Source organism: Bubalus bubalis, chromosome 11 (genome assembly GCF_019923935.1).
Source record: "Bubalus bubalis isolate 160015118507 breed Murrah chromosome 11, NDDB_SH_1, whole genome shotgun sequence".
In the NCBI taxonomy this organism is placed as follows: Eukaryota; Metazoa; Chordata; class Mammalia; order Artiodactyla; family Bovidae; genus Bubalus; species Bubalus bubalis.
Window position 1 is genome coordinate 51,904,867 of NC_059167.1, and position 26,532 is coordinate 51,931,398.

Below are 26,532 nucleotides of genomic sequence, written 5' to 3' on the forward strand. Positions count from 1 at the left end.
TTTTTAAAAATGAAACACAAAAAATTGTCAATTTGAAAAAAAACAAAAACAAAAAAAAAACCAAATATATGCTGACAATTCGACAATGCAATCAGTAGGACACACTGCATATTATGAAGATCTTGAAATTTTTTTTTAAAGTAACTTATGACGGTCAAAAATATTATAGGCAGGATCATAAGTACTAATTACTGTACATGGTCTTGAAGCCACCCCCTTAATGTAGAGTGATCTTATTGAATGCTGGAATTCAGTATCGTAAAGAACTGACATAGAAAAACAAACCTCTTTGCTTGACCAGAGGCCCCAGTAGACGAGGGCCCTTTCTTCAAAGTATCCTTTTCTTTGTCTCCAGATTCTGCTTTCTTAGAACCTTCTCTGGCTTCCTTCTCGACAGGATCACCCTTCACGCAGTCTTCCTTCTTACCATCTTTATGGTTCGCATTCATCTCATAATCCTTGCTTTCCTTCTCCGGGCTCTGTGCAATGACGTCCTGCCCATCTTTTGGCTTACTTGCTTCAGAATCTGTAATTTTCACATTTTTACCTGTTTCTAGGAGGTCATCACCATCAAAATCCAGAGTGATGGCATCTTCAGCCTGGATTGTAACCGAGATGTTGTCATCCTCAGCTTCTTTCACAGTCGCATTAGCTTCCATCTCTTCATGAGCTGTGTGATCAGCCTCAGCTAGGTTCCCTTCTGAAGGAAGAGGTTTAGATACTTCTTGTGTACCATCACCAGAACCTGCTATATCTAAGAGGATTTAACAGGAATAAATATGGCAAAACAAGAAGTTTAAACAATTTTCATATTCATAAGCTAGAATAGGACCTAGAAAATATAAACCCAGTTATTAGCACTGATGGGAGGTTAGGAAGAAAAACACAAGGGTATTAACTAACATAAACAATCCTTTACCCAGGATCACTTATTCTTCATGGAAAAAATGATCTCTAAATACAAATACCAAACAACAAAAGTGAGGAGAGAGTTCCATCCTGAGGATACCAGCTCTTCATTTCTGGTTATAAGTTAATGGCATACGGAAGGTGTTTTTCCTCCATGAGAGAGTGACAAATGAGCAGAGTTGTTATTCAATGTTCAAATTATCTTGGGATTTAACCCTTGTGACCTTCAGAACTCCCATGGTGACGTCTTGAAAGGTCACAGTCTGACGATACCAATCAGTCTTCAAAGTATTCAGGGCCTCATCTTTTTCACTCTTCTTATTCTTGTGTAGTCCGAAAACTGCTACAAGAGGCTCCAAAGATGGCCTGCTCCATAACGTTTAAGAAAGTGGTCATTTCCAGGCTTCATCCTGTCCAGTCAGTCCTGCAATTACCATTTTCAAAGATGTCTTGCATTCACCCAAAAGCGAAAGGCCTCGAGCATCTGAGATTTTCAGTCGGTAGCTTTACTTCATTCATTGCTTCTAGGTTTTTTATTCTGCCTGTTCCATGTCCTTTCTAGTCCAAAGTAGGAGGATCCTTGGACGTCCTTCCAAGAACTCTTCTATAACCTCAGACCAACCACATATATTGCTACTGATGTCCCTGTAATTGTATTGGATAAGATAGGTCTCCAGAACTACTGAAACTGTCAGAAGACTGTACAAAACTTCTCCAAGCAGCAAACAAAAAGTCAGTCTCCTGGTCACCCAACAATTTTAGGACTAGTTATAAAATTAATTATCCATTCCATACTAGGATTACCGGTAAGCACGTATGAGTTACTGCAGTGCCAGTCTTAAGGATATAATCAACTTACCGTATGCTAGAAGTTGGTTTTAAAAATAAAACTTAAACTAGGTTAAACAAAAAATGGCATTGTCCACCACAGTAACTGATATGTACCATTAAGTTAGAACATGTCTTCAAAGTGTTAAAAGAAAATTAAACCAATTAAAAAATAAAATCAAGGTGCTAACTTAATTCACTAAATTGATAAATTTGAAAATAAACTCATTTCAAAAATAAGATTTTGAATAAGGAATGCTTTATTTTAACATAGTTTACTGTTTTTCTAAATGTCACCAATTTTTAAACTCTACTTAGCATCAAACATACCTTTCTCATTTTCTTCTTCCTCAGCATCCTGAAAGTCAAAGAATAATCAAATGTAAAATGAATTCATTTAAAACTGGATTTCAGTAATAGTACAAGATCTATCAAGTTAAATTGTAGAGTAATATTAATTAGAGACACCTACTACTAACAAACACAAGATATTCCAATCAGAACCAAAACACAAAGAAATGTAGCATATGTCTAGTATACATGACTTAGACAAGAAAACAGGCAAATATATCAATAGTTATATCAACAATAAACTGGAATATTTAGTTTCACTACTCAAAACTGGTTTCAATTACCCAAATCTTACTCATATTAAAAAGCTGCTAGAAATTCCCTGCCGGACTGGGGTTCAATCTCGGGTCTGGGAACCAAGATTCCACAAGCCACGAGGCGTGGCCAAAAAAAAAAAAGAGAGAGACAGATACAAAAAGCCACCAATAAAAAGCCTGCCCTGATTATTTCATATGACTCCTTTCGAATGCACTTTTAGGACATACTATTCAAAATGTACCAGAAAATATAACATGAAGACATACTTTTTCAAGGGATGAAATGCATATTAATAAACAAAGAACATTCCCAATTTAGGCATCTCAGAAGTAAGAAGAATGACAAGGGTAGTTTCAAATTCTTCATTCCTTTCTATCTGTTAAAAATGAATTCATATACTGTCTCATACACACTGGTGGTCAGCCACTTTAAAAACGGTATTTGCGCTGCAGGTAATCAAAACAAGTTAATAATTTTATTAAATGACTGATTTTAATTTTTAAATATGTGCTATTTTAATTTTTATATATGTGACATCATGTAGTCTAAAATTAAGCACGTAATGGCTTGAAAACAGGAATATCACAAAGAGGAAAATATTTACACCAAGCAAAATACTGCAAAAATAACTGAAATTATAACAAGATAGAAACATTTCCCAAAATTAAAGATCATAATAAATATGCATAAAATTAAGGTATGTTTTAACTTACAACTTTTAAAATAAAAGCTGAGTATAAGTAGATCATATTTAGTCAAGGTGGTGTGAAGCTACCAAATGCAAAGCCTTACAGTAGTGATTCTCAAACTTTGATTTTGTATCAGAATCTCCTGAGTGACTACTAAAACAGACTGCTGAGCACCAACCCCACAGTTTCTGATTCAAGACTGGAGTAGAGCCTGGAAATTTGCATCTCTACAAGTTTTAGTGATGCTGATGCTTTTGGTCCAGAGACTACAAATTAAGAACTGTGCCTGAGAGTGACAGCCTAGCAGTGAAATTAGACTTAAGGCAAAATTTAACTGTAAACAAAATTTTAAATGCCATATGTATCTCCTAACACAATTTTAGGTTCATGTAAGTCCACACTTCTTAAAAATAACAACTATTTTATCATATGCTCAGTTACATTTGGATAACAAATATATTTCTAAGAAATCATTTAAAATAAGTTTTCAACTTCAAGTTGACATATACGTGCCCCATTTAGGGAAAGACCAATTGTTTCACAAACTAAAGTAATATGAAGGAAACTGAAAACACTGAAACAATTAAGCCACAGGCTTAGTACAAAAGAAGATTACTAATTGGTAGCAATGTGACTCCTATTATATACGTCCATTATACTGTGCTCTAATAATCTCCGAATTGTTATACTGGAATTTAGTTTTAATCATTATATTTCTATTGTGCAACATTTGGAAAGTAAAGAAAAATGATTTGACAGGGTGGACTGGCAGGCAGTGGCAGGAAAGAAAGGATGAGTTATGCTGGAATTACTGAAAAAATCTTTTTCTCCCAAATTCTCTTTTAGTTTAGTAATTTATCTTAAAGGGATAAATAAACTGGAGTATCTTCACTTTTACTTAAAAGAAGAACAAAAGAACTTAAAAGAATGCAACTTGCTTCTTCTTTGTCTACTTGTAATTCAACAGCACACCACTTCTAAGTTATTTTTTTAGAGATTCAGTATTGGTAAGATTCAAAGAAAAAAACAGTCAAAGTATTTGCTATTTTAAAAAACAAAATGTTTTTAAATACTGTGATGTAAAAAACAAAATATTTCTGCTGTACTTTCTGCCAAGTAGAAATGTTATTTCTAGCTGCTAAAACCATCAGTAAGGTTTGCCTTACTTTTGCTGGTTTTTAGATATCTATCCTAATCACTCAACAGGTCTTCTGAAGGGTTTCCTAACTTTAGTTTCTAAACAAATGGTAACACTAGCCTTATTACATACATTTAAATGCCCCAAGGAAAAGAATCTGAGCCAATTTCTAGAAAACAAACTGATTACAATGGGGGTGGAGCGCAGAAACAACCAGGGTTAGTAGAAAAGATGAGCTACTTTAACTCTACTAAAAGAGTTAGTAGAAATATGCACATCCATATTTGCATTATATTTCTATGTGCAATAAACACAGAACTACTAAGGTTAAATCATTTCTTGCAATAAAAAAACAAACCAAGAAATGCAAAAAAGATACTGGGAAAATTTCCCTGAATATGCACAGACATGATATGTGCCTCATTTCAAAATAATTTTCCTCCACTGAAAACATGTTTTTTCAGAATGAGGAATATGGTAAATAAGTAACCACCATGAAAAAGCATGCTTTTAATTAACTACTTTTTTAGTTTATCTTGAAAAAACATAATATTTCACATATGAAAATGAAGCAAACGCTTTATAATGTTCATGTTGTTTATCTTTGTAATCGGATCTACAACCCTTAAGTACCAAAAATCATACATGGGCGTATAGCTCAGAGGTAGAGCATTTGAATGCAAAAATCATACAGAAAGCTTCGCTATTTTTATTTCATTCTAGGAGCAGCAATGACTTATGATAAAGACAAACCTAGGACTTACTTTTCAGTTAACAAAGTGTTAACTTTCTACCCATTCTAGTAGCTTTCCCAAAGGTTAATCTTGTGATACATGTATACACAAGTGCTAAGAAGATGTCTTCTGGAAGGCCTCCTCTCCCTTGGCTTGTACATAAACACTGTATTCAGTCTCACTAATTTACAATAAACTGGTAGGTCAAAATAACCCTAAACCACCAATTGCCTATTACCTACCTGGACATATGCTAAAGACCATGGGAAATAACAAGTACTAGCACATAATAAGTACTTAATAAATATTTGTTGAAAGAGTTTACTGAATAAATGTACTGTAAGACACTGCTGTTTTTAAGTGGAGGGACTTAACTTACTGCTCATTTTATGTAGGCAGATGGTTTAACGGCAGCACTGTGTTAAGTACAATGGAATTCAGAAAACATTTACTAGTGCGGAATTACTTGTGAAAAGAATACAGACTAGGCACCAAGATATGTAGGTATTTATTCTATCTTTACCACTAAAACAGTTTTACTCTGTGATACTGTGATCTTCCTGGGTCAAGAAGATCCCCTGGAGAAGGAAATGGCAACCCACTCCAGTATTCTCCTCTGGGAAATCCCATGGACAGAGGAGCCTGGCAAGCTACAGACCATGAGGTTGCAAACAGTCAGACACTGAGCGACTAAACAACAACACTGTCATCTACCTAGGTGAACTTTACCTATAAATTAGAGATAACATATGACCTAAATAGGATATACAGGATATATAAGACAGTGGGTGTCAAAAGTTCTGTGTAAACAGTAAAACACTATGTAAGAGAAAGCTTTATGGAAGAGACAGAGATAAATCTGGCTTTGAGAGTTATACAGACTTCATATGGCAAAAAAGGGAAGGTACTTCAAGTTGATGAAACATTGGGGCAAAGGCAAATAGAAAAAATAATACATGATGTACTCATAGAAGATTGACAAGACTCAAACTAGAAGAAATTTTTAAGAATTAAAGCATTACCAAATATAAACATTCTGGAGAAAAATTTCCAAACAATTCTAAATAACTATCTCTAAGCTAGTAAAACAATACTACAAGTAATCACTAATTACACATGTACTATGTGAAGGATATAAGATTGCTCTTCACATCAACCTAGCAGGTAAGACTTAGAATGTTCATTTTACAGACATGGAAATGGACGAAGAGAACACACTTTGAAGTCACAATATTTTAAGTAACTAACAGAAGTAGAATGTAAACCAAATTCTACCTGGTTAAAAGCTAAAGCTCTAAGCTTCAAGTCAAAGCCTGAAGACTGGCTTTAAATAAATAGATACCTATATAAATGCACTTGCCCATTTATATTTTTAAAGACAAGGAATAAAACAATTAATCCTGAATTTTAAAAAATTCACCAATAAGGGGATGGGTAAAGGGGACTTTTTTGAATGTATACTTTCTTAGATTTGACTTTGGAATCATGTAAATATTTTTAAAAATTATAAAACTAAAATATCTATTTTGAAATAATTATAGATTCATAAGAAGTTACAGATTAAAATTAAAAAAAAAAACTATATTGAACCTAAACATGTATTAGTTGATGGTCATATAGAAAACTAATCTAAAACACACTGATTTGTTCATTCCTAGAGGTATATCCTTATAAGAAAGATAACTTGAGTGGGAAAAAACCTTATTTTCAGAAATCACACTGGTGATGGTGTTGGTATTATCATCCTAGGACTATTGTACATATACTGTGAGATAAAAGAAATAATTAACTTACAAGTATCCCTTATGAATTCAAAATCTATTTTATCTTAAAAGCAAAAAACCAACAAAAACAAATAAAAAACATATTCTCTAGCACACTATACATTGAAAAGGCCTAGAAAACATGAACAACCCAGAGGCAATGAACACCCGACTCCTACCATCAAGATTATTCTCTCAAAATACCATTTACCACTAAAAGGAAGAAGTGGCTAATTACAGGTCCGGAGCAGAAAATAGAAATCTGAACCAGACAGCAAGGAAGTAAAGACTACTTGGATCACATTGAAAGGATTAAAGAGACAACCTGAAGAGATTCTCAGATAGGACAATCTGAGCATTAATAAGGATAATAACTACAATGGATTGAAATACACTAAAAATATTTAAATCCATGAGTTCAAAATGAAACAGAGGGGCAAAAAGAAAAAAAAAAATATCAGTCACTATCAGACTGATAGTGAAAATTTGTAAATAAAGGAAAAATAATCAAACATATATCCTGGCTTTTCCTTGTAAATGATACCACAAGGTAACCAAATAACAGATGAGAAGCTTTTTCCCAAGGAACATTCCAGCTAACAAATAAAGAAAATAAAAGAATACCACCAATTTGATTAATTAAATCAGTGCAGTACAGATCATCAATGACTGGTACCATCAGCAAAAAGATACAGTCAGACATTATGTATATCCAAACAGAAGAATACAACACTACCTATGAATTAGTTGTATCTCTTGGGGGGATGGGGATGGGGTGTCGGAATCAGATAGCAAGCCTCAGGATCCTATAAACAACAATTTAAAGGAAATACACTAAACAGAGGAACATGTTGACTAAATTCACAGGAACATAATCAGCAAAATACAGACGCCGGAAGCTCTATGAATGACAGGGGTGTCAAACTATGCGAGATGCTCTTTCTGCAGCTATTTTTATTGAAATAGCCATGTCCGTTCATTTACCTAATGCCTGTAGCTGCTTGCACACTCAGTGGCAGAGCTGAATAGCTGTAACAAGGCGCTCAGTCGTGTCTGACTCTTTGCGACCCCATGGACTGTAGCCTAACCAGGTTCCTCCATCCATGGGATTTTCCAGGTAAGAATACTGGAGTAGGTTGCCATTTCCTTCTCCAGGAGATCTTCCCGACCCAGGGATTGAAGCCAGGTCTCCCGCATTGTAGGCAGATGCTTTACCACCTGAGCCACCAGGGAAGATCCCAGGCCCACACAGGTAACATATTTTCTACCTAGCCTTTAATGAAAAACTTTGCCACCTCTTGCTCTATATGATCAACAATTCGATTTCTTTAACAAATAAAGTGGAGGGGGGGAGATGAACAGAAAACCTATAGATTGAAAGAGGCCTAAAAGACATTTCAATCAATCACAATATCTCTATCTTATTTGCATCAAACAAATAAACAGATTCAAATAAAGCTTTCTTAAAAAAAAAAAAAAACAACTTAGGACAACTGAGTATTTGAAGATATTTTTAAAAAATCATATATTATGACTAATAATGTAAAAAATAAGAGAGTTCTCTTTCAGAGATATACACTGACTTTTTAAGGCAAAATATGTCTGGAATTTGTTCAAAATAGTGCAGAAAAGGAAAAGTGAATGGAGGTACAGATGAAACAATACTGCCCGTGAACTGCTGAAGCAGAAGCTGTGTACGGGTAGACTCTGTGCAGTATTCCTTGACATGCACAATAAGACAACACACTCATGAGTCATGCTCAGAAGCATCGAAATCATGATGGAATGGAGATACATTCATATATATTTCTACATATTCCACCATACATCATTAAGGAAGAGGGGAAAAGGTCATTTTACTTCTCTGAAGATGTAACCTTCTCTGAAGATGTAACCTCCCTGACACAATAAGCAAAACCTGCCTTTTGATAAGAAGTAAATAAGGGTTCTTTCACTCTCATGATGGAATAGGAGAGCAAGGCCAAATCTAGCCCATAAAAATTTGCAAAAATTAAAAAAAGGCACTCATTCCTTAAGATACTTGTTAGATTTTTATAATACATACATAATCTATTATGAGAATGGGGACACTCAGATGTAACCCTTCACACACTCCAACTTGTGCAATGGAAGGAGAGGCCCTTGATGAAAATTTAAAAACTTTTTACCAATGAATATGAGAGTTCAACTCTACCTTTTTGCAAATTCAGTTCATATCTAGAAAAGGTACTCCTCCAATTTGGGAGTTAATCTTCCTCATCTATATTTTATCATTCAAAAATGAACATACCTGAGGATAGTATGGAGGGGGAAGTCTACAGACTTTCACAGTCCTAACATTTCCTTCCTGAATATTCCAAACTACCAAAAACATTTCCCCCAGAAATGCAATTTCTCCCGTTACAATGAACACAGAGAACCAATATACAGCCTCACCAGCATTCCAAACCTAAGAGAGCTGGGATAAAGGAGTGACCAGAGGTAATCAGCTAAGCAGGCTATGAATATACACCACATTATATACCCTTGCAGCAAATATTACAGTGAGGAAATAGCACACCTGATCACTATTTTTCCTAAATCTAGTAAACAGAGGGAATGGGAACCCTTATATCTATTTGAAAGTATACTATTTAAAGAGGGTACATGAACAAGGTATTCTTGAGTACACTAATGGGAAAAAGATAAAGGTTAATTTTTAATACAGAAATTGAGCTATAAATGTCTGTTTACAGCACCTGTACATCATGCTTTAAAATGTACACTATGCATATCACATAGACCAAAAACAAAATCTAATGCACAAGAGAAATCATTTTCTACACATACACACATACCCACATGTATACACATATCCCAAGTAAATTACTTAAACAGATTTTTATCATTTTTATACTATATTTATCATAGGGGTGTTAAATTGACAAAATTTTAAAGCTTTAATAGGATATTAGTACTTTTAAATGATTTATTTCATACCAAAGTGACCAAAAAAAAAAAAAAAAAAAAATCAAGGAGTGTGAAGGTTTCCCAAAAAACTGATAACTAGACTTATGTTTTAGAAAAAGGATAGACTGTTTTTATTTTGAAAATGGTAGGAACCTTATTTTAATAACTTCCAATTATCTCCACAGCAAGAGAAATTTCAGCCACCAATTTAAAGTATTTTGTATATACCATGTAACTCAGTATTATATTTAAGGCAATTTTATGAATTAAATAATTATGAAGTCAAAATGAGATTCCTTTTCCAAGCCCTTCCACCCAACAATATCAAATTTATAGGACTAAATGTAAACTTACTTGGGCTGTTAGAAAGGTATCATCTTCACCTTCTTGAGCTTCAATTTCCTAAGTAAAAGGGTATACAATAGCTTTGCTTTACAAAATATCTGGGTAACATGAGAATGCTTTTATGCTACACCCGATTATCACTTGCCTCATGTTCTGTGCAGTGTCTATGGATACCATGGGTATTTAGCCAATGCTTAATAATTCAGACTATATTTTTATGCCAACATAAAAGCTTAGTCACATTGATAGAAGAATTAGAAACCAAAATAAGAATTAGAAACAAGTCTTTCATGAGCCCTTCATTTATTAAGCTAGGTAGAACATAGTGTTCTAAGCATGAATACTGACCCCCTATTCCACTGATTTTCTTAAGATGTACTAACATGCTTCAAAGCAGGACAAATGGTCTCTTTCATTCAAAGAAAAGATTTAAAAATTATACCTTTAAAGCTTTTAAGTTAAACTTTCATAAGTAATTTCCCCACCCTTGATAATAACCAAATAAATGCAAATTAATGTTTTACATCTACTAAAATAGGGAAAAAAAAGCTTACTATCTGGTAATGTTGGCAAGGTTAGTGTTAAATTGGTACACTCTTTCATAGTGGGATAATAAACAACTTAAAACTTAAATATCCCAAATTAAAAGAGTAGCTACTAGACACCCAGAAAACAGTCTAGTAAATTATGATGTAATGTATGAATTTTGAAGTAATTATATATTATGTGAAAATATATAGACTAAATAGCAATTTATAGCATGATAACTACTAGGTAAAAACATATACATATGTGGAAAATAATAACCAAAAACTGAAAGGTCATCTTAGATTGCAGGACTCTGAGTGATTTATAAGTAACTTTAAAAATATATTTTTTCAAAGTTCTGTGACTTCCACATTGAACTAGAAAAATACTTTTTTTATTATTTAGTACTTAAACTGTATCACGTTTTAAAAAAACTGGCTAAAGACCTGACTTTCGATGTCCTCTTTTTCTATATCTTCTACTGCTTCTGCCTCTATTAATTCATGAGCTGTCTTGTTCTCTTCTGCAGAAAGTAACTCCTTGGAATGCACATTTTCTTCTTCATTTTCACCAAATTCTTCAGAGTCCTTCAGTTCGTCATTTCCATCTTGTTCATGTGCCTCTTGATTCTCCAATTCACAGTCCTTTTAATGGTAAGAAAATTTGATACAATTCGAGGCAAAGTACTGTGGGCTATCCACCAAACCTTTTTGGTAATTTAAATCTCTAAATGCCTTCACTTCTATCATATTTTGACATTACTCTCAAAGTTCAATAATTTTATATTACATACTAACTGTGCCTTTAAAAACAGAGGGGGGGTCTAATACCAAGATCATTAAACTATGCATCTGAGTTCCCAAATCACTTACACTGAAATACATATACGCTAACTGGATTGCTCTCAAGTTCCAGTTATAATATTTACCAAGTCACATCCTATGAGCTTTCCTATAAGACATGGCTTCAAAGAAATGACTTCTTCTTTCTACACGCCAGTTTCGCTTACCTTCAAAGCCTGTGGACATCTTATATATGATAATATAAACTTTATTTCTAATTTATAATAAGGAATCCCAACTGTTACACCAATGTCTGTTCTTACAAATATGTAAATAACTAATCAGTTTTGCAATCTACCAGCATGCCACAAAGCCAATTAAACAGGGAACATAGATTGGGATTCTCTCTGAGGGAAAGAATATCTGTTTGCCTCTCAAAGTTTATGGATATAAGGGTACCTCAGTAGAAATAAAGAAAAGCAGCAATCAGCCTAGTTCCCTCTCTCATTAACTGCAGACAAAGGGTTGAAAACAATGGACATTCTTCCTCCTTTCCTACTCTCATGGTGAGATTTAAAGGAGTTAAACAACAGATTTAAAGGTTTCTGGGTTAAAGGGGGACAAGTGTAGGGGTATAACTATTAATTATTCATAGATGAACTGCAATGAGGGACTAGAAATTTCTGGGAAGGTAGGCACAGAGAAGAAACATGATTGTGTGGAAGGTGCAGTGCTTGGGGAGCAGGTCATCTCTGGGACAGCAGGTTTAACCAACTTATCTGCCTATGAGTGGGGGAAAACTGGGAACTGAAAATGGAGTCGGTGGTTGGTCATATGATGCCAGAAGAATTGGTGCAGAATAAAAAAACAAAACAAGGGAAGTCACTGAGGGAATTTCATCTACTTTGAAGTGACAATTTTGACTATTCTCCTCACTTACAAGTAAAAGTAATTTCTACAGTATTCACATATCTAAGCAATAGGTGATATTTACCCACCATCACTGTATAAATTCCAAAATTCCAACTCTGAGAAAGTATATCCACTTTGTTTCTATCATATTTATCACACATGAGGATACCTCCAAAGGGAAAAAGAAATATAAAAAAGTAACGATACATTTAAATAGAATTTTGTAAAAGTTCTTTTGTTCTTTTAGACATTATGACCAGGTTAATTTAATAATTACACAAAGGCATCCTTTGTGGTACATATATGACAGCAATATTACATCTCCTTGTAACATTTTATGGAGAAGGCAATGGCACCCCAACTCCAGTACTCTTGCCTGGAAAATCCCATGGATGGAGGAGCCTGGTAGGCTGCAGTCCACGGGGTTGCAAAGAGTCGGACACGAGCGACTTCACTTTCACTTTTCACTTTCATGCATTGGAGAAGGAAATGGCAACAACCCACTCCAGTGTTCTTGCCTGGAGAATCCTAGGGACGGGGGAGCCTAGTAGGCTGCAGTCTATGGGGTCACACAGAGTCGGACGTGACTGAAGTGACTTAGCAGCAGCAGTACATTTTAAATGACTGAAACATTTTTGTGCACTGAAGAGCTGAAAGGAAGTTAGAAATTTGAAAACTAAAAGGGTTTTTACTAAGTCACAATGTTTTTTCCAGCTTATGGATAGTTTTGGCTTAATCATACACTCACTAGTGAAGACAACTCGAGAAAATGAGAGCAAAGAAATAAACCTAATGGAAGATATACCACAAGGATAACAGAAAACAAAGACTGAACAGTCCTTAAAGGCTCAAAAAAAGCCGGTTATAAGGTATGCAATCACCCATTTTAATGATCCCTGAGCACATATTTCCTGAATTACCTGACTTCAGGGCTAACTCCTCAACCAAACATCGCTTTCTCTCTATGCCTGCCGTCTAAGTGCAAGATACAAAGAATGAGGTACATGGTGCCTATGTAGCCTGTGTGTGGGGAGGGCAGAGAGTTAGATGGTAGGAAATGGGTGAGTGAAGGGACATGAGCTGACTTCATGGTGGACCACACAGACATCCGAGATGTTATGGTAATATGACCTAACTGTACATAGAAAACAGAATACATGGGGTGTAAATGTATGTAATTTAAAAGGAACTATGCTCATTAAATAATTCCTGCAAATGCCACACTACTTAAGACCTAATGATCAGTCAATAGGAGATCACATTTCATTAAAATGAAAACAACAACAATAAAAACTATGATTATAAGCAACAGTATATAAAACTGCCACAACCTCAATTAAAATTACATACTCTGTTCTCCTAGTTGGACATTCTTAAAATAAAATATATTCTTTTTAAACCAATAAAGACCTGGTTTATTTATCTTTAATGGGCAAAACACATTTCTTAATCTGATCTTCACTAAGTAGCAATACATCAGCAACTTTCTCCATTTTAAAGACTACATTAATCTGATTTCTGTATATTATTTATACAAAAGCTAAATGTGATGGGCAATACCCTGTCCAGGAACTAAGGTATAAATTGTCCTGTACCTGTTCCTCTGGCCCCTATGTCTCCCCGAACAAACATTCTTTGCTTTGTTTCATTTAACTGAAGTTATTTATTATATTTCTCAACTATGAGAATTAGTAAGATTGACAATATTATTTGTCTCTATACCTATTAACCAACATATTTCAGTGTCTATTATTAAAGCAAAATGCATGAATTCATCATGCAAAATACTAGGCTCAAAACAGACATCTTAACCTGTGTAATTAACACTTTACCTTGACAAAAGCATCATCTTCCACAGAAGCATCTCCACTCAACTCATCTGCTTCCTGTTTTTTACCTGCGAAAGAAGGAAAATGGGCTAACAACCAATATTTTATTACTTTAAGAGCAAAAAACATTCAGACAAGTTTACCCCGAGGTATCACTCTCCACTCCCAAAATCATCTGACGAACCAAATGCCAACTGCTTATAAACCACCTGGCCATAGCTGTCCCAAACCAAAAAAAAAAGCTTTATGAACAATGTCATGCTGTTGCATTTCACTAAAATAAACTGTGCAAATAATTAATCCTACATATGAACCCATCATCTTCACTGACTTGACATATGAGATCCATTTTTCTTTACACCAAATTCTCTATCTTCAATTCTCCCAGAAGCAGCATCACCTTTCAACAGTACTCTACTAACTGTATACATAACCAGACATCTGATAGCTAAATTCAAGCTCATATCCCCCATAAAGCCTTCCTAAGTTGTTCTTGCCAACAAGCTTTCTCTAAAATACAATTCTCACACTTGACACCTCACAACCCATGATCAGCTGATGGTATACTGCCTTGTTCTGTCGGGTACCTCTTGCTCATCATTTAAATAAATACCTGAAGTACAGTGACTGCTTTTATGTTTATTTTGTGTTTCTCCAAAGGCCTAAATATTAAGTAGTGCTTTAACATGATGACTGATTTAACTGACTTAAGGCAAGTAGAAATTACTTCAGACCAAAAACTGTTAACAGCTTCCAGATAGACTACAGGCCTCCCTGACCCAACCTTCAATTTCAAAACTTTGAAAATTGGTGGTTGGAATTTTTAAAATGTTTTACACACACACATGTTTTCCACAGATCCAAGGCTAAAAGTTTGTGTTTTCAAGCAAGTCCATAAAAATCTACTTAGATAACCCATAATGTATCAGAAATGCTATTTTTAAAAAATCACAGCTCTTAAAATTTTACTATTAAGGTTTTAAAAATTTATTTATTTTGAGATGTTAATGGATGTCTTCTCCTGAAGCCAACTATTCAACCTTTCCTTGGCCTAAAACAGGAACTGCCACATACCTATCTCAAGCTTCCATGACCCCAGAGGAGAGAGTTTGGCTGTGTAGTAACTGTAAAAAAAAAAGTTAGGTTAACCCCCTTTCCCATGTCTCTTCACCAGCTCCTATCTGCCATCTAATCCCAATTGGAAATCCTTCCCATGAATGAGAGATAAAAAGGGAACAAGATACTGGTTCTTCCAGGTATGTGAAAAGATGAAGAGTAAAGAGTTTTCTTTTATCCAGTGAGGTAAAAGAGGTCTTCATACCCCTGAGGGCTTGTGTGAAACAAAAAAGAAACAAAATGTAGAACTTAGTGGCATTTGTATTTTAGAGAAAACACAAATTAGAAGCTACTACAAGGGCAATGAGGGAGATGTTCCTTCCTTAAAAAATAAAATAGTATCAGGTGAGAAAGAGCTTACTAAACTGTTCTATCACAGATCATAGAAAAAGCAAGAGAATTCCAGAAAAACATCTATTTCTGATTCAATGACTATGCTAAAGCCTTTGACTATGTGGATCACAACAAAATGTGGAAAATTCTTAAAAGAGATGGGAATATCAGACCACCTTACCTGCCTCCTGAGAAACCTGTATGCAGGTCAAGAAGCAACAGTTAGAACCAGACATGGAACAACAGTCTAGTTCCAAATTGGGAAAGAAGTATGTCAAGGCTGTATATTGTCACCCTGCTTATTTAACTTACATGCAGAGTACATCATGCGGAATGCTGGGCTGGATGAAGCACAAGCTGGAATCAAGACTGCAGAGAGAAACATCAATAACCTCAGATATGCAGATGACACCACCCTTATGGCAGAAAGTGAAGAAGGATTAAAGAGCCTCTTGATGAAAGTGAAAGAGGAGAGTGAAAAAATTGGCTTAAAACTCAACATTCAGAAAACTAAGATCATGGCATCTGGTCCCATCACTTCATGGCAAATAGATGGGGAAACAATGGAAACAGTGACAGACTTTATTTTCTTGGGCTCCAAAGTCACTGCAGACGGTGACTGCAGTCATGAAATTAATAGACACTTTCTTCTTGGGAAAAAAGCTATGACAAACCTAGACAGCATCTTAAAAAGCAGAGACATTACTTTGCTGACAAAGGTCTGTATAGTCAAAGCTGTGGTTTTTCCACTAGTCATATATGGATGTGAGAGTTGGACCATAAAGAAGGCTGAGTGTCAAAGAATTGATGCTTTTGAACTGTGGTGTTAGAGAAGACTCTTGAGAGTTCCTTGGACTGCAAGGAGATCAAACCAGTCAATCCTAAAAGAAATCAGTCCTGAATATTCATTGGAAGGAGTGGTGTTGAAGCTGAAACTCCAGTACTTGGCCACCTGATGCGAAGAGCCAACTCATTAGCAAAGACCCTGATGTTGGGAAAGATTGAAGGCAGGAGGAGAAGGGGACGGGAGAAAATGAGATGCCTGGATGGCATCACCGATTAGATGGTCACAAGTTTGAGCAACTCTGGGAGTCTGTGATGGACAGGGAAGTCTGGCATGCCGCAGTCCATGGAGTTGCAAAGAGTTGGACATGACTGAGGACTGAACTGAACTGAACTGATGATAGGCAAGATTGAAGGCAGGAGAAGAAGAGGACGACAAAGGATGAGATGGTTGGCTGGCATCACCGACTCAACACACGAGTTTGAGCACGTTCCAGGAGATGGACAGAGAAGCCTGACATGCTGCAGCCAATGGGGTTGCAAAGAGTCGGAAGCGAATGAGTGACTGAACAACAACCACCACAATATAAAACCTTAAAGCTTTGAGAAGAAATAAGCTTTTTAAAGCTACAGGATTCCACCACCCACCCCCAACACCCACACCACCAAATAACCTATAGAGCAGAGCTTTTGAGTGATATTCCTTCAGATAATTTGCAAATACTATTTACTCTTTATAAATATAAAATGCATTTGTATTGTATAATTTGCAAAGCACTTTAAAAAAGTTCAGGTGATTTTCTTCTAGCACCCCACAGTAAATAGGGCAAGTAATCACAACTTTACAAAAGAGAAAATGAACCAAGGTTACACAGCCTGCCCAAGGCTAGTAAACGGCACTGTCAGACTGAGAAGCCAAGGCTTCATTTCCAGGACTAAAATTCTTTCCACTTCATCTTACTATGACCTACTTAAAAGACATTATTTTAGTAAGAAGTGGTTAACTCAATTTATAGATACCATCTTTGAAATGGAAGCCCTCAGCATAATGACAAGCTACATATACTACGCACACTCCATGGCGAGTTTCACTTGCCTTAATTTACTTAAAGGAAAACCAAATTACACTACATCAACAAAAACAACAGATGCAGTCACTACTGCTGCTCAAGCAGCTTCCACAGTGCAGGCACTAGAATACATGCTTCAGATATATCAATGCATGTACTTTATCCTCTTAACTAGCCCCTTTCTACAAAACACTGAAAAGTTAATCAGATTACAAAGCTAGTAAGGGCAGTGCTTCAGTTTAAACCCAGGTCTACTCCACTCCTCAAAAATGACAAAAGCTTAGCTACAATGTGCCAGCAGTTAAAAATGTCATCTCTTTTAGCATGAACAGAGGCTCCACAAGCCACATCTGTAAAATTTTTAAATGAGAGAGTCACAGAGATTATGTAACTTGTCCCATGACAAACAGGCAGCAAGAGACAGAGATACAGAGAAAGGTCCAAATTGCTATCCTTTATTGTTGTTAACAATTGTATCACATGAAAGCACTGGACACAATGTGTCATCAGCTTATAAACATAAAAACTAAAAGGACAAGATTTTTCAAACATACATTAATGAAACTAATAATAACCTTAAACTGACATTCTCCGCACTAATTTTTGACTGCTCTCATAATCTGTAACTGCATTTATTTACACATGCTCAATTAGCAACTATATTGTAATCTCTTCCTTTATAAAAAGTATCATCCTTCCCCTGTACAAAGATAATTCACCTCTCAGACAGCTATGATGTTCATCATCCAGCCTAGAACCTAGTACAGTGCTATATAATGAGCATTATATAGATCTTGAATGATGATGGTGTAGTTTCTAAGCTGAACGCTAGCAGTAAACAAAGTTCAGACTTTTATTCAGCCTCACTGTGACATGCCAATCAAATCAGCATCATGTACAACCCCATATTGTCAGTAAGGACTGTAAACTTGGAGTTGAATGATACTACAAAGTACATCTATAGATTCCTAACTTTTATGATGTCACAGATAAGAAATAACTCAAAAGTCAAATCCCACTTAATTCAACAAGCACCACCAGCTTAGACACATTTTTGTACAGTCAGTAACCATTTATACCTCATCTCCCATGTAAGCCTGTGCTATGAAATGTCCTATAACAAACTAATAAATGAATCTTTTGTCCTTCAAGGAATCTGGCATGTACCAAAGAAATATGAACTGGTCCAAAGGAAAGCAGCACCACCAGGATGAGGAAGCTAACTCAAAGTGCAATGTAAACAGAAGCCTAACTAATGCTTTGAGGAGCAAAACTGAAAAAGAAATTGAGCATAAAGATAGTCTGAATAGCAAAATAAAAAATGGAAGCAAAATCACTTATCACATCTCAAACTATCATAGTAGTAACATACAGCTATCTTGAAATTACATAAAATACACTGCAATGTTCTTTGCACGATTATAGAGTCAAAAGTAAAAATACACCAAAGGAAGAAGATGCTAAAACACCTCCTTATTTATGCATCGTAAGTTTGTATAGGTCCACAAACCCTTAATGAAACCACTGGGGCCAGACATGTTTTAGAACTGTCAGATTTTAAAAGAGTACAATAGTATATATACCAATTATTAATTTAAACCTCCCAATGGCTTCTGGAACAGTCTCTCAATTTATCACGGAAATAACATTATAAATAGCTTCACTTTTGCCAAACTTTTCAGAATACTTGTGTTTCAGAATTAAGAATATAGATTTCAAGATGAAAATTTGGTTTTCTCCTTATGTTCTTAAAAGGGTTGGTAATTTTCCTCTTCAAGTTCAGAATACCTCCAAAAACAAAAACAAAACAAAAAATCTACTTAGTAAGTAGAGTTTAAAGTAATTTGCCAAAAAACTTCGTGGCTGAGTAACTTCTCCACTAAATATTAACGGAAGTTATGAAACGCAGAAAAGGTTCAGTCACAAATTTCTGTTAGAGAAGAGGGAATAAGACTGAGACCAGGCCAAACAGAACAATGTTAACGTTTCCAGCAACAACCTCTCCCCAGTTGCACAAAATCTTAAAATAATCATGTACTACTGTCTTGTGTTAACTGTTTGCATGTGTTTTAGCCTCTCTTGTGTTAAAGAAATCAGATTTCTGATTTGCACATTGTGTTGAACATAGCAGTCATCCCATAGGTCATTTTATTATTTTTAAAAAGTCTACCATAAAGATAATTCATATTCACATAATAAAGTAAATCTGAAAAATACCAAATATGTATTTTAAAAATCTCTTAACTTTATCATCTAAAGACAACCAAACTGAACATCCACACATACCTGTGAACATTTGCACAAGATTTTCAAAGGCACCAAAAATGTAACTGAGTTCTTAGTGGATTACTTTTCTATCCAATCAATTAAAAGAAAGTAGTACTGCTTAACTCTCAGCATTTTTGTGCAAATCAAGTAAAGCAATATGGAAGTTTTCTGAAAACTGTATAGAGAATTTATCACATATATATGCAAATAGAGACTAATTGTGTAAGGTATAGAGAACTAACCAACAGGCAGAAAGGGATGAATGAAAATGATGCTAAATTTCAATGAGGCTAGAGCACCCAGTGGTTCTTTAGCTGCTTGAGAATCACCTGGGGAACTTTTAGAAAATACTGATTCCTGGGCCCCCCAAAGAGTAAACAAAACCAACTCTCTGGGGGGCAGGAGCCTTGTATCTGTATTTTTTAAAACTTAAATGACTCTAATGTAGGTCAGATTGAGTGTAACCAAAGAAGCTGGAGTAAGAATATGAGGAAGGTTACTATTTTCAGATTCTCCAGACTAGAGAAAATTTAAATTCTGCCTACCTTCCACAAAACACCTAGAGTAGGTATAAACTTGTATTAGTTCTCAAAAAGGTAAAAAACAAACAAACAAAAAAAATCCTTAAACATAAACCTCTTACAAGTACATGCACATGTACACATATACAGCTTAGATCAATAAAATGTAACTTCTGATAAAGTCAGAGTGGTGGAATTATGGGCAATTTTCACTTTTTTTGTACTTTTCTAGATTATCTAGTTTTAAAAATGAAAACATTTCACTTTTATGATCTGGAAAACAATTCTGTAAAGCCGTAATACAAATTATTTCAGGATACCAGAACTAGAGGCTAACTGGGACTGTGAAGTTTATGGTATGAACGGTTAACTCCTGGAATTGCACCACACTGAGGCCCTTTTACTGTCATATGTGAGATCTTAAATAAATCAGTAGATTTCAGCCGTAAACCCTAAGCCATTATTCAACCTCTTCATTAAAGTCATTTCTGATGCCACCAACTGGTAATAATGATTGCTTTTTCCTCTAATTCCTAGACAATTCACACTTCATTTTACATGAGTTCATGAAAGAGAAAGTCAGAATCTTCTGCCCTTGATTCAAAATGCCTAGAAGGTGAATGACATGGAGAAAGATATTTTCTTAAAGTACTAGAAAATTTTACCTATCTCTCCACCAAGATTGTTGATACACACCATATTTGACACAATAAAAGTAAAAAAAGTACTTGGATAATAAACATAATCCATCATATATAACTGCATAAATCGAATGCTGATTTTAAGAACAGAGGTAAAACTGCCTGATTTTGTAAAATGAAAATGACATATACAACTTTTGAGGTCAGACAATATTCTAGCAAAAGTTATGAGGCTTTCCAACACAGCAACAACTTGGTAAGGGACAAAAGGCAGGTGCCCATGATTCGTGTGTTCTAAAAGTAAGTGTATTTCACATATCAGTGTTTAAGGAGAAGCCACTAGTGTTTTTGAGAAAGGCACCTTAAAAAGAAAAATCATATATAAGATAGTAAAGACTATTAATCTCTGATACAGTGCTTCCTACAAAGAAATATGCAGTTAAAAGTAAGCACCAAAAGAAATATTTTTCAAAGCAGTTGTTAAGAAAGTCATCACATGACTCTTGGTATTCATTCAACAAATATTTTCTGAGCACCTCTTGTGTGCAAAGCAACCTGCTAGGCATTACAGAAACTAATGTAAATAAAAGACTGTCCTTACCCTCACAGAGCTTCTAGCCCAGTAGGTACCCAAAAAAGATTTCATACTTTTGGCCTCAGAATACTTCTCAATGCCACAGTTCTGATTAAAATTTCCTTAACACCCAAACATACTACAGTTAAAAAAAGTTACAGTTTACTATGATACTATATTAAATTCATTTTATGTGGTTGATTACTATATTCTTATTTGGCATACAAATTTTAGAAAGCTTAACAGAGAAAATATGTAATTAATTATACTGATTGTGTATACTGAGTATGGCACTTTACACACATAATCAAGCATTATGTCTGGATAAACCTGTAACCCAAAAATATACTCTATAGTGGGAACAAATCAGATTTTTTAAAACTTAAAGTATTGTGAGTTTCAATTCAGTTAAATACTGACTATATATACTTCTGAATATTGCACTGATTAACTACTTTAAGTAACTTTTGCCAAAGTTTAGGTGACTCTAAAGGTTGAAAATGCAAAAGAATGATATGCTATTTACAAGTGAACCAAAAGAAAGTTTACATCTATAATCTCTAAAAGAGGCTAATGAGGAGTTAGTTCTACCTGTTTAACCGCTTTCTAACACACACCCAAATAATAACCATAAATCTCACCGGTGAAGCTTTCTTCTACATAGCTAAGAGAATGAGAAAAGGTTCAGAATTGAGAACCAATTAAGCTACAAATTTCACCATACCAACTACAAGCAGATAGATTTTTACAAATATGTTAGTCATAAATATTTGGACTCACTATAACATTATCAACATTTGTTACAAATTTGTGAGTTTGTGCTTATAACAGTATTTTTAAAATATCCCACAAAATACTTAAGAATGCAGATTCCTTTTCCTTTAATCTGTCAAAACACAATCATTTTAACACAAAAAATTTTCTTAAGAAACAGGGGCTCTGCACTTGTAAGAGAACAAGCTTAATATTTCACCTAAGAAATGTTAAGACCCATGAAGCTTCTCTCGCCTTATCATTCAACACCATTTAACTTTTACTTGCTACATTAAGCCACATCATCATAAGAATTATTTATTTTGTCTAACAAGCTATTAAATGTTTTATCTTGCTTTTCTCTGCATGACTGCCTCTAAGTAAACCCTTTCATTATTCTTTTCCTATTTTATTTTAGTATGCTCAGCTGAAGAAATCTATATCAACTCAGGAACTGTGAGCTTTCCTGTTCCCTTCTTATATATCTATTTTAGCTCAACAGAAAGAATTTTTCTTCTGGCTCCTGGTTACATATAATTATTAAATTTCAGAATTAAGAGATACTTACAGATGGTCTAGTAAATTTTCCACTTTTATAAAAAAGAAGTAGACCCACTGAAAGAAAAGTAGTATGATCAAGATAAAATTATTTTCAAGACAGATACTAAGTGAAATAAGATGTGGCAAAAAGAACCTTATTTTAGAATAATATTTCATTTTAAAAATCTGTTAATTACTGATATATTTAAAGTTTCCCTATTCAAATTTGATGCCTAAAAGTTATTTCTAAACTTAAAATTTAAAATAATCTTATTTATAAGCATTTTAACTGTAAATTAATTCAAACCAGGTTCTTAGTTTGGGGTTTACATTATATTCTTTGTAATTCATAGGATTTTGAGAACAATAATAAATGGAACTCAAGGAGACAAGAACTATTTATCACACATGTCCCAGAATGAGTCTGATGAAGTACTCAGTTGTAGTCTGCTGCAGACAAATAATTAATATTGCAACTCCTAACCAAATACCACAAGATACCTTAACATCAGGATTATGGAAAAATTAAATTTCAAGTATCCTTATAATCTATACAAGAGGGAAAAATTAACATACTTATTTTATACACATACACATATATACCTATGTACATATGTATACTGAAAAACTTCTTAAAATGGTTTATTGCTGAATTTATTTCTAACGGTAAGATGAAGTTCCTAATGACTGAAAAAGAAAGGGATACACACAGAAATTAAAAGTAGGTGAAAATAAATAAATGAGATTTACTTTACATGCTAAGTCATTAATCAGCTTAAATAACTTGGGACCACAGTGAACATACAACATCTATCAAACTACCACAATGTGCTAAATAAATGACATGAATCAAAATCATTGTAAGAAATCACTGTAAGAAACAGGGTTAATTCCTGATGTACTTATTCCTGAATTTTTTTATGCTTCCTCATTTTGAAATTGCCTCTGGGTTTGTCAGCAGAGGCTTCTCAACATGCTTCTCTAACCACAGGGAAATGTATCTCTCAAAGTGATATACTGGGCAAGAATTAAGTGAAAGCCACATATCTTCAAGGTAACTCCTGTAAACTCCATTTCCACCAGTCATTCCCTTCCTATCCTGGAAATGCTTCTTTGCCCTTTTTAATTTCCTTTGGCACAAACAGGAGACTCTTGCAAAGGTAAGAAAACTCACATAGAGAGATACCATCAAGATGTCCCTGGTCCTGATACTCATACAGATTGCTTAAGCTCAAACTTGACTATTCCCTTCTTTTCAAAGTTATTCCATTCAACCATTTTACTGTAGCTGCAATCAATCTGGTCTACAGCAGAGAGTAGCAAACGCTTCAAGCAGTAAAGAGTGTTAGGCTTAAAATGCTGCAGCTGCAAGGAAATTGTAGGTAGGTACCAGGATTCAGATACCCACACAATGCCCACCCTCTAACACTGTCCTTATGGGACAAAGCGAGAAATCGGTAGTTATTCAAATAAGGATTTCACCAACTAGAACCTTTTAAACATATCTAAGCCCAACTTACACTGTTAAAATGTTAACTTAAACCACCTTTACCTATTCACTAAATCACCATATCCCAGAAATATATTCTGGCCTAGTTTAAAAGTTAGAAAATTGAAATCTTTAATATATCCCTGTAAGTTAAAACTTTTTTTTTAAAGCTAATTAGTCATGGATTTTTGGATTCTTTTTCCCCTACCTTGTTAGTATGACTGGTGAGGTCTTTTTGAGTTTTACTGAAAATTAGAATGTATAATGGCCTAAATGCAAATTAAGTTCACCAAGACAAACAAAATAGTAAATACAAAGGTTATAAAATTTTAATATACTAGAGAAAACAGCAAGGAGCCAAGGTGAAAGATTTGGTAGGAATTCCATCAATACTCTGCCAATTGTGGGGCAAGGTAGACATGTTTTAAACCATATTTTATTCTTCAGGTCTTCACACTATGAAGGAAGAAATATTATGAAACTTGACTTTGTAATTTATTCGGAAGCAATAAAGAACTGGTCTCACTTTCAGGACAACTTCAGCCAAATCTTAAGGGCTACTAGTCACCCAAAGCCTGGCAACAGTACTTTTCTTCCTTGACCCAACAAGGCAGAGTGCCAGAGGGAAATAGCAAAGAGTAGCACTATATAAACAGGGCAAGTAGCATAAGAGCAGAGGCAAGTTATATAACCAAAATATATTTTAAAATATGTTTATAACTCGTAACAACCTTTGCCTTTGGTTGGTTTCTTGTTTGGAGTATCAGTTGAAACAGTTAATTCAATATTATCTGGATCGCCTCCTTCCTCTTCAATAGCCTACATTAGAAAGAGAAGTTAATATGCTACACAGTCTATCTAAACTTATTTTATAAAAACGAAATGAAAAAAAATTAGCAAACCTCAAGCCTCAAGACATTAGAATTGCCAGTCATTTCATAAACCAACTTCACAAAGGAGCAATTAAACTACACAAGTGAGAGAAACTTTCAGGAGGAAATATCATTAGGTAGAAAAATCACATGGAGCTTTACACTTTACCTAGTCGAGAAAATTAACTATCACATATTATCATACTGAAAAAAACTCTAAATATTCTCAATTGCAGAAAAGTTGCTAGCTACGAAAGTAAAGAAAAGGAGCTTCCCTAATGTCTATAATGCAAACTTAGTTCTCCTCTACTGTAATTCCAACGCTCACTCAAACCAAAAAGATAATCAGGGAAGAAAAAGCAAATTATTGTGCTAATGCAAAAACTGAAAACCCAGCGGACAATCCTTTCTCTTACCCACCCATCAAATCCCACTACCAATTCCCCGCTAGTATGGGGAGAAAACGGTTGGGCACAATTAAACGGTAACTTTGCAGAAGTCACCAAAGTAACCAGTCCCTACGAGGCCAAGAAATGCACGCGCTCACCATCGCTAAAGACTGGGGACCGAGCGCCTCCCGGGTCTCCACGATCGCCCTTGGGAGGCCGCGCCGGCCGGCCGCAGCCCTCGGCAGCCTGGCGGGGACGTCCCGGGGGAGGCAGAGGCGCGCTCGGCTACGGCGGCCAGTCCCGGGCGGCTCGCGGGCCCCTGGCAGGCCCGGCCCGGCGCGCGGGGGCGGGGGTGCTGCGGGAGGGTCCTCACTCTCCCCGCGCGCGCGCGGGCGACGCCCGGGACCTCCCCACCGCACCGCACCGTGGGCCCCGGAGGCTGAGCGGCCAGGGGCTGCGGCGGTAGTGGGGGCTCTGAGGCGCGGCCTAAGCTCGCCTTCCCGGACCTCGCCGGGCCTCACCTGCTTGAGTCGGGAAACGAGCACGGTCTTGACTCCGGTGATATCCAGGTTCCGCCGTTTCAGCTCGGACTTGAGATCGATGACCCGCAGATCGGTGATCTTTTTACCTTCTGCCTGACCTGAGGCGGCCGAAGCTGCCACAGCACCGGTAGCGGCAGCCATTTTAGAAGAGCGGCGCGCTGCCAAGGCAGCGAGTGAACTGCAGGGTGGCGGCAGCGGCTCCAACTTCGACTCAGGCCTCGCCGGCCGCCGGCGCCGCGCAGCGCTGCGCACAATGAGCCGCAGGCCCCGCCCCCTGTTCGCCACCCCGGCGCAACCTGCAGCCGCCACCAGCACCCGGATGACAGGCGCGCGTGCGCACTAACGGGGTGGATAAGGGAAGGCGCTCGGCGCGCGCCGGGAAGCGGATCGCGGCCACCTGGGCGGTGCGACCCCTTACTAGGACTGGGAGATCGGGCGCGTTCAACCGCACCAACGTCTGCCGTGCCGCCGTTCCTCCGCCGCTTCGTTACACATTTTCTGGCAACGTCTCGAGTCTTGAGCAATAGCAGTGCGCCAGGCACTCTCGTCATAGATAGTTCGCGCGTTACTCAACCCGAACCAAGGGGCGTGTGCTTGCCCTAAACCTTTTCCAGGGAAATACTTTA

At 36.0% G+C, this 26,532-nt stretch overlaps 1 protein-coding gene across 9 annotated transcripts in view; it reads right to left on the minus strand.

The window, feature by feature from the left end:
• Positions 1–26,193, minus strand: part of SLTM (SAFB like transcription modulator) — a 43,413-nt gene extending 17,220 nt beyond the window's left edge. Inside the window, exons 1-7 of one of the 9 annotated variants that reach the window (XM_025295683.3) lie at positions 25,886–26,193; positions 24,835–24,922; positions 14,019–14,104; positions 10,939–11,136; positions 9,974–10,021; positions 2,068–2,095; positions 286–754 (exon numbers count right to left, since the gene is read on the minus strand). In XM_025295683.3, coding sequence (XP_025151468.1) covers positions 286–754; positions 2,068–2,095; positions 9,974–10,021; positions 10,939–11,136; positions 14,019–14,104; positions 24,835–24,922; positions 25,886–26,047 — 1,079 coding nt within the window. In that variant the 5' untranslated portion in view covers positions 26,048–26,193. The remainder of the gene's footprint in view (positions 1–285; positions 755–2,067; positions 2,096–9,973; positions 10,022–10,938; positions 11,137–14,018; positions 14,105–24,834; positions 24,923–25,885) is intronic. The other 8 variants (XM_025295681.3, XM_025295680.3, XM_025295682.3 and 5 more) reach the window with 8 other exon arrangements.
• Positions 26,194–26,532: the final 339 nt, after the last annotated feature.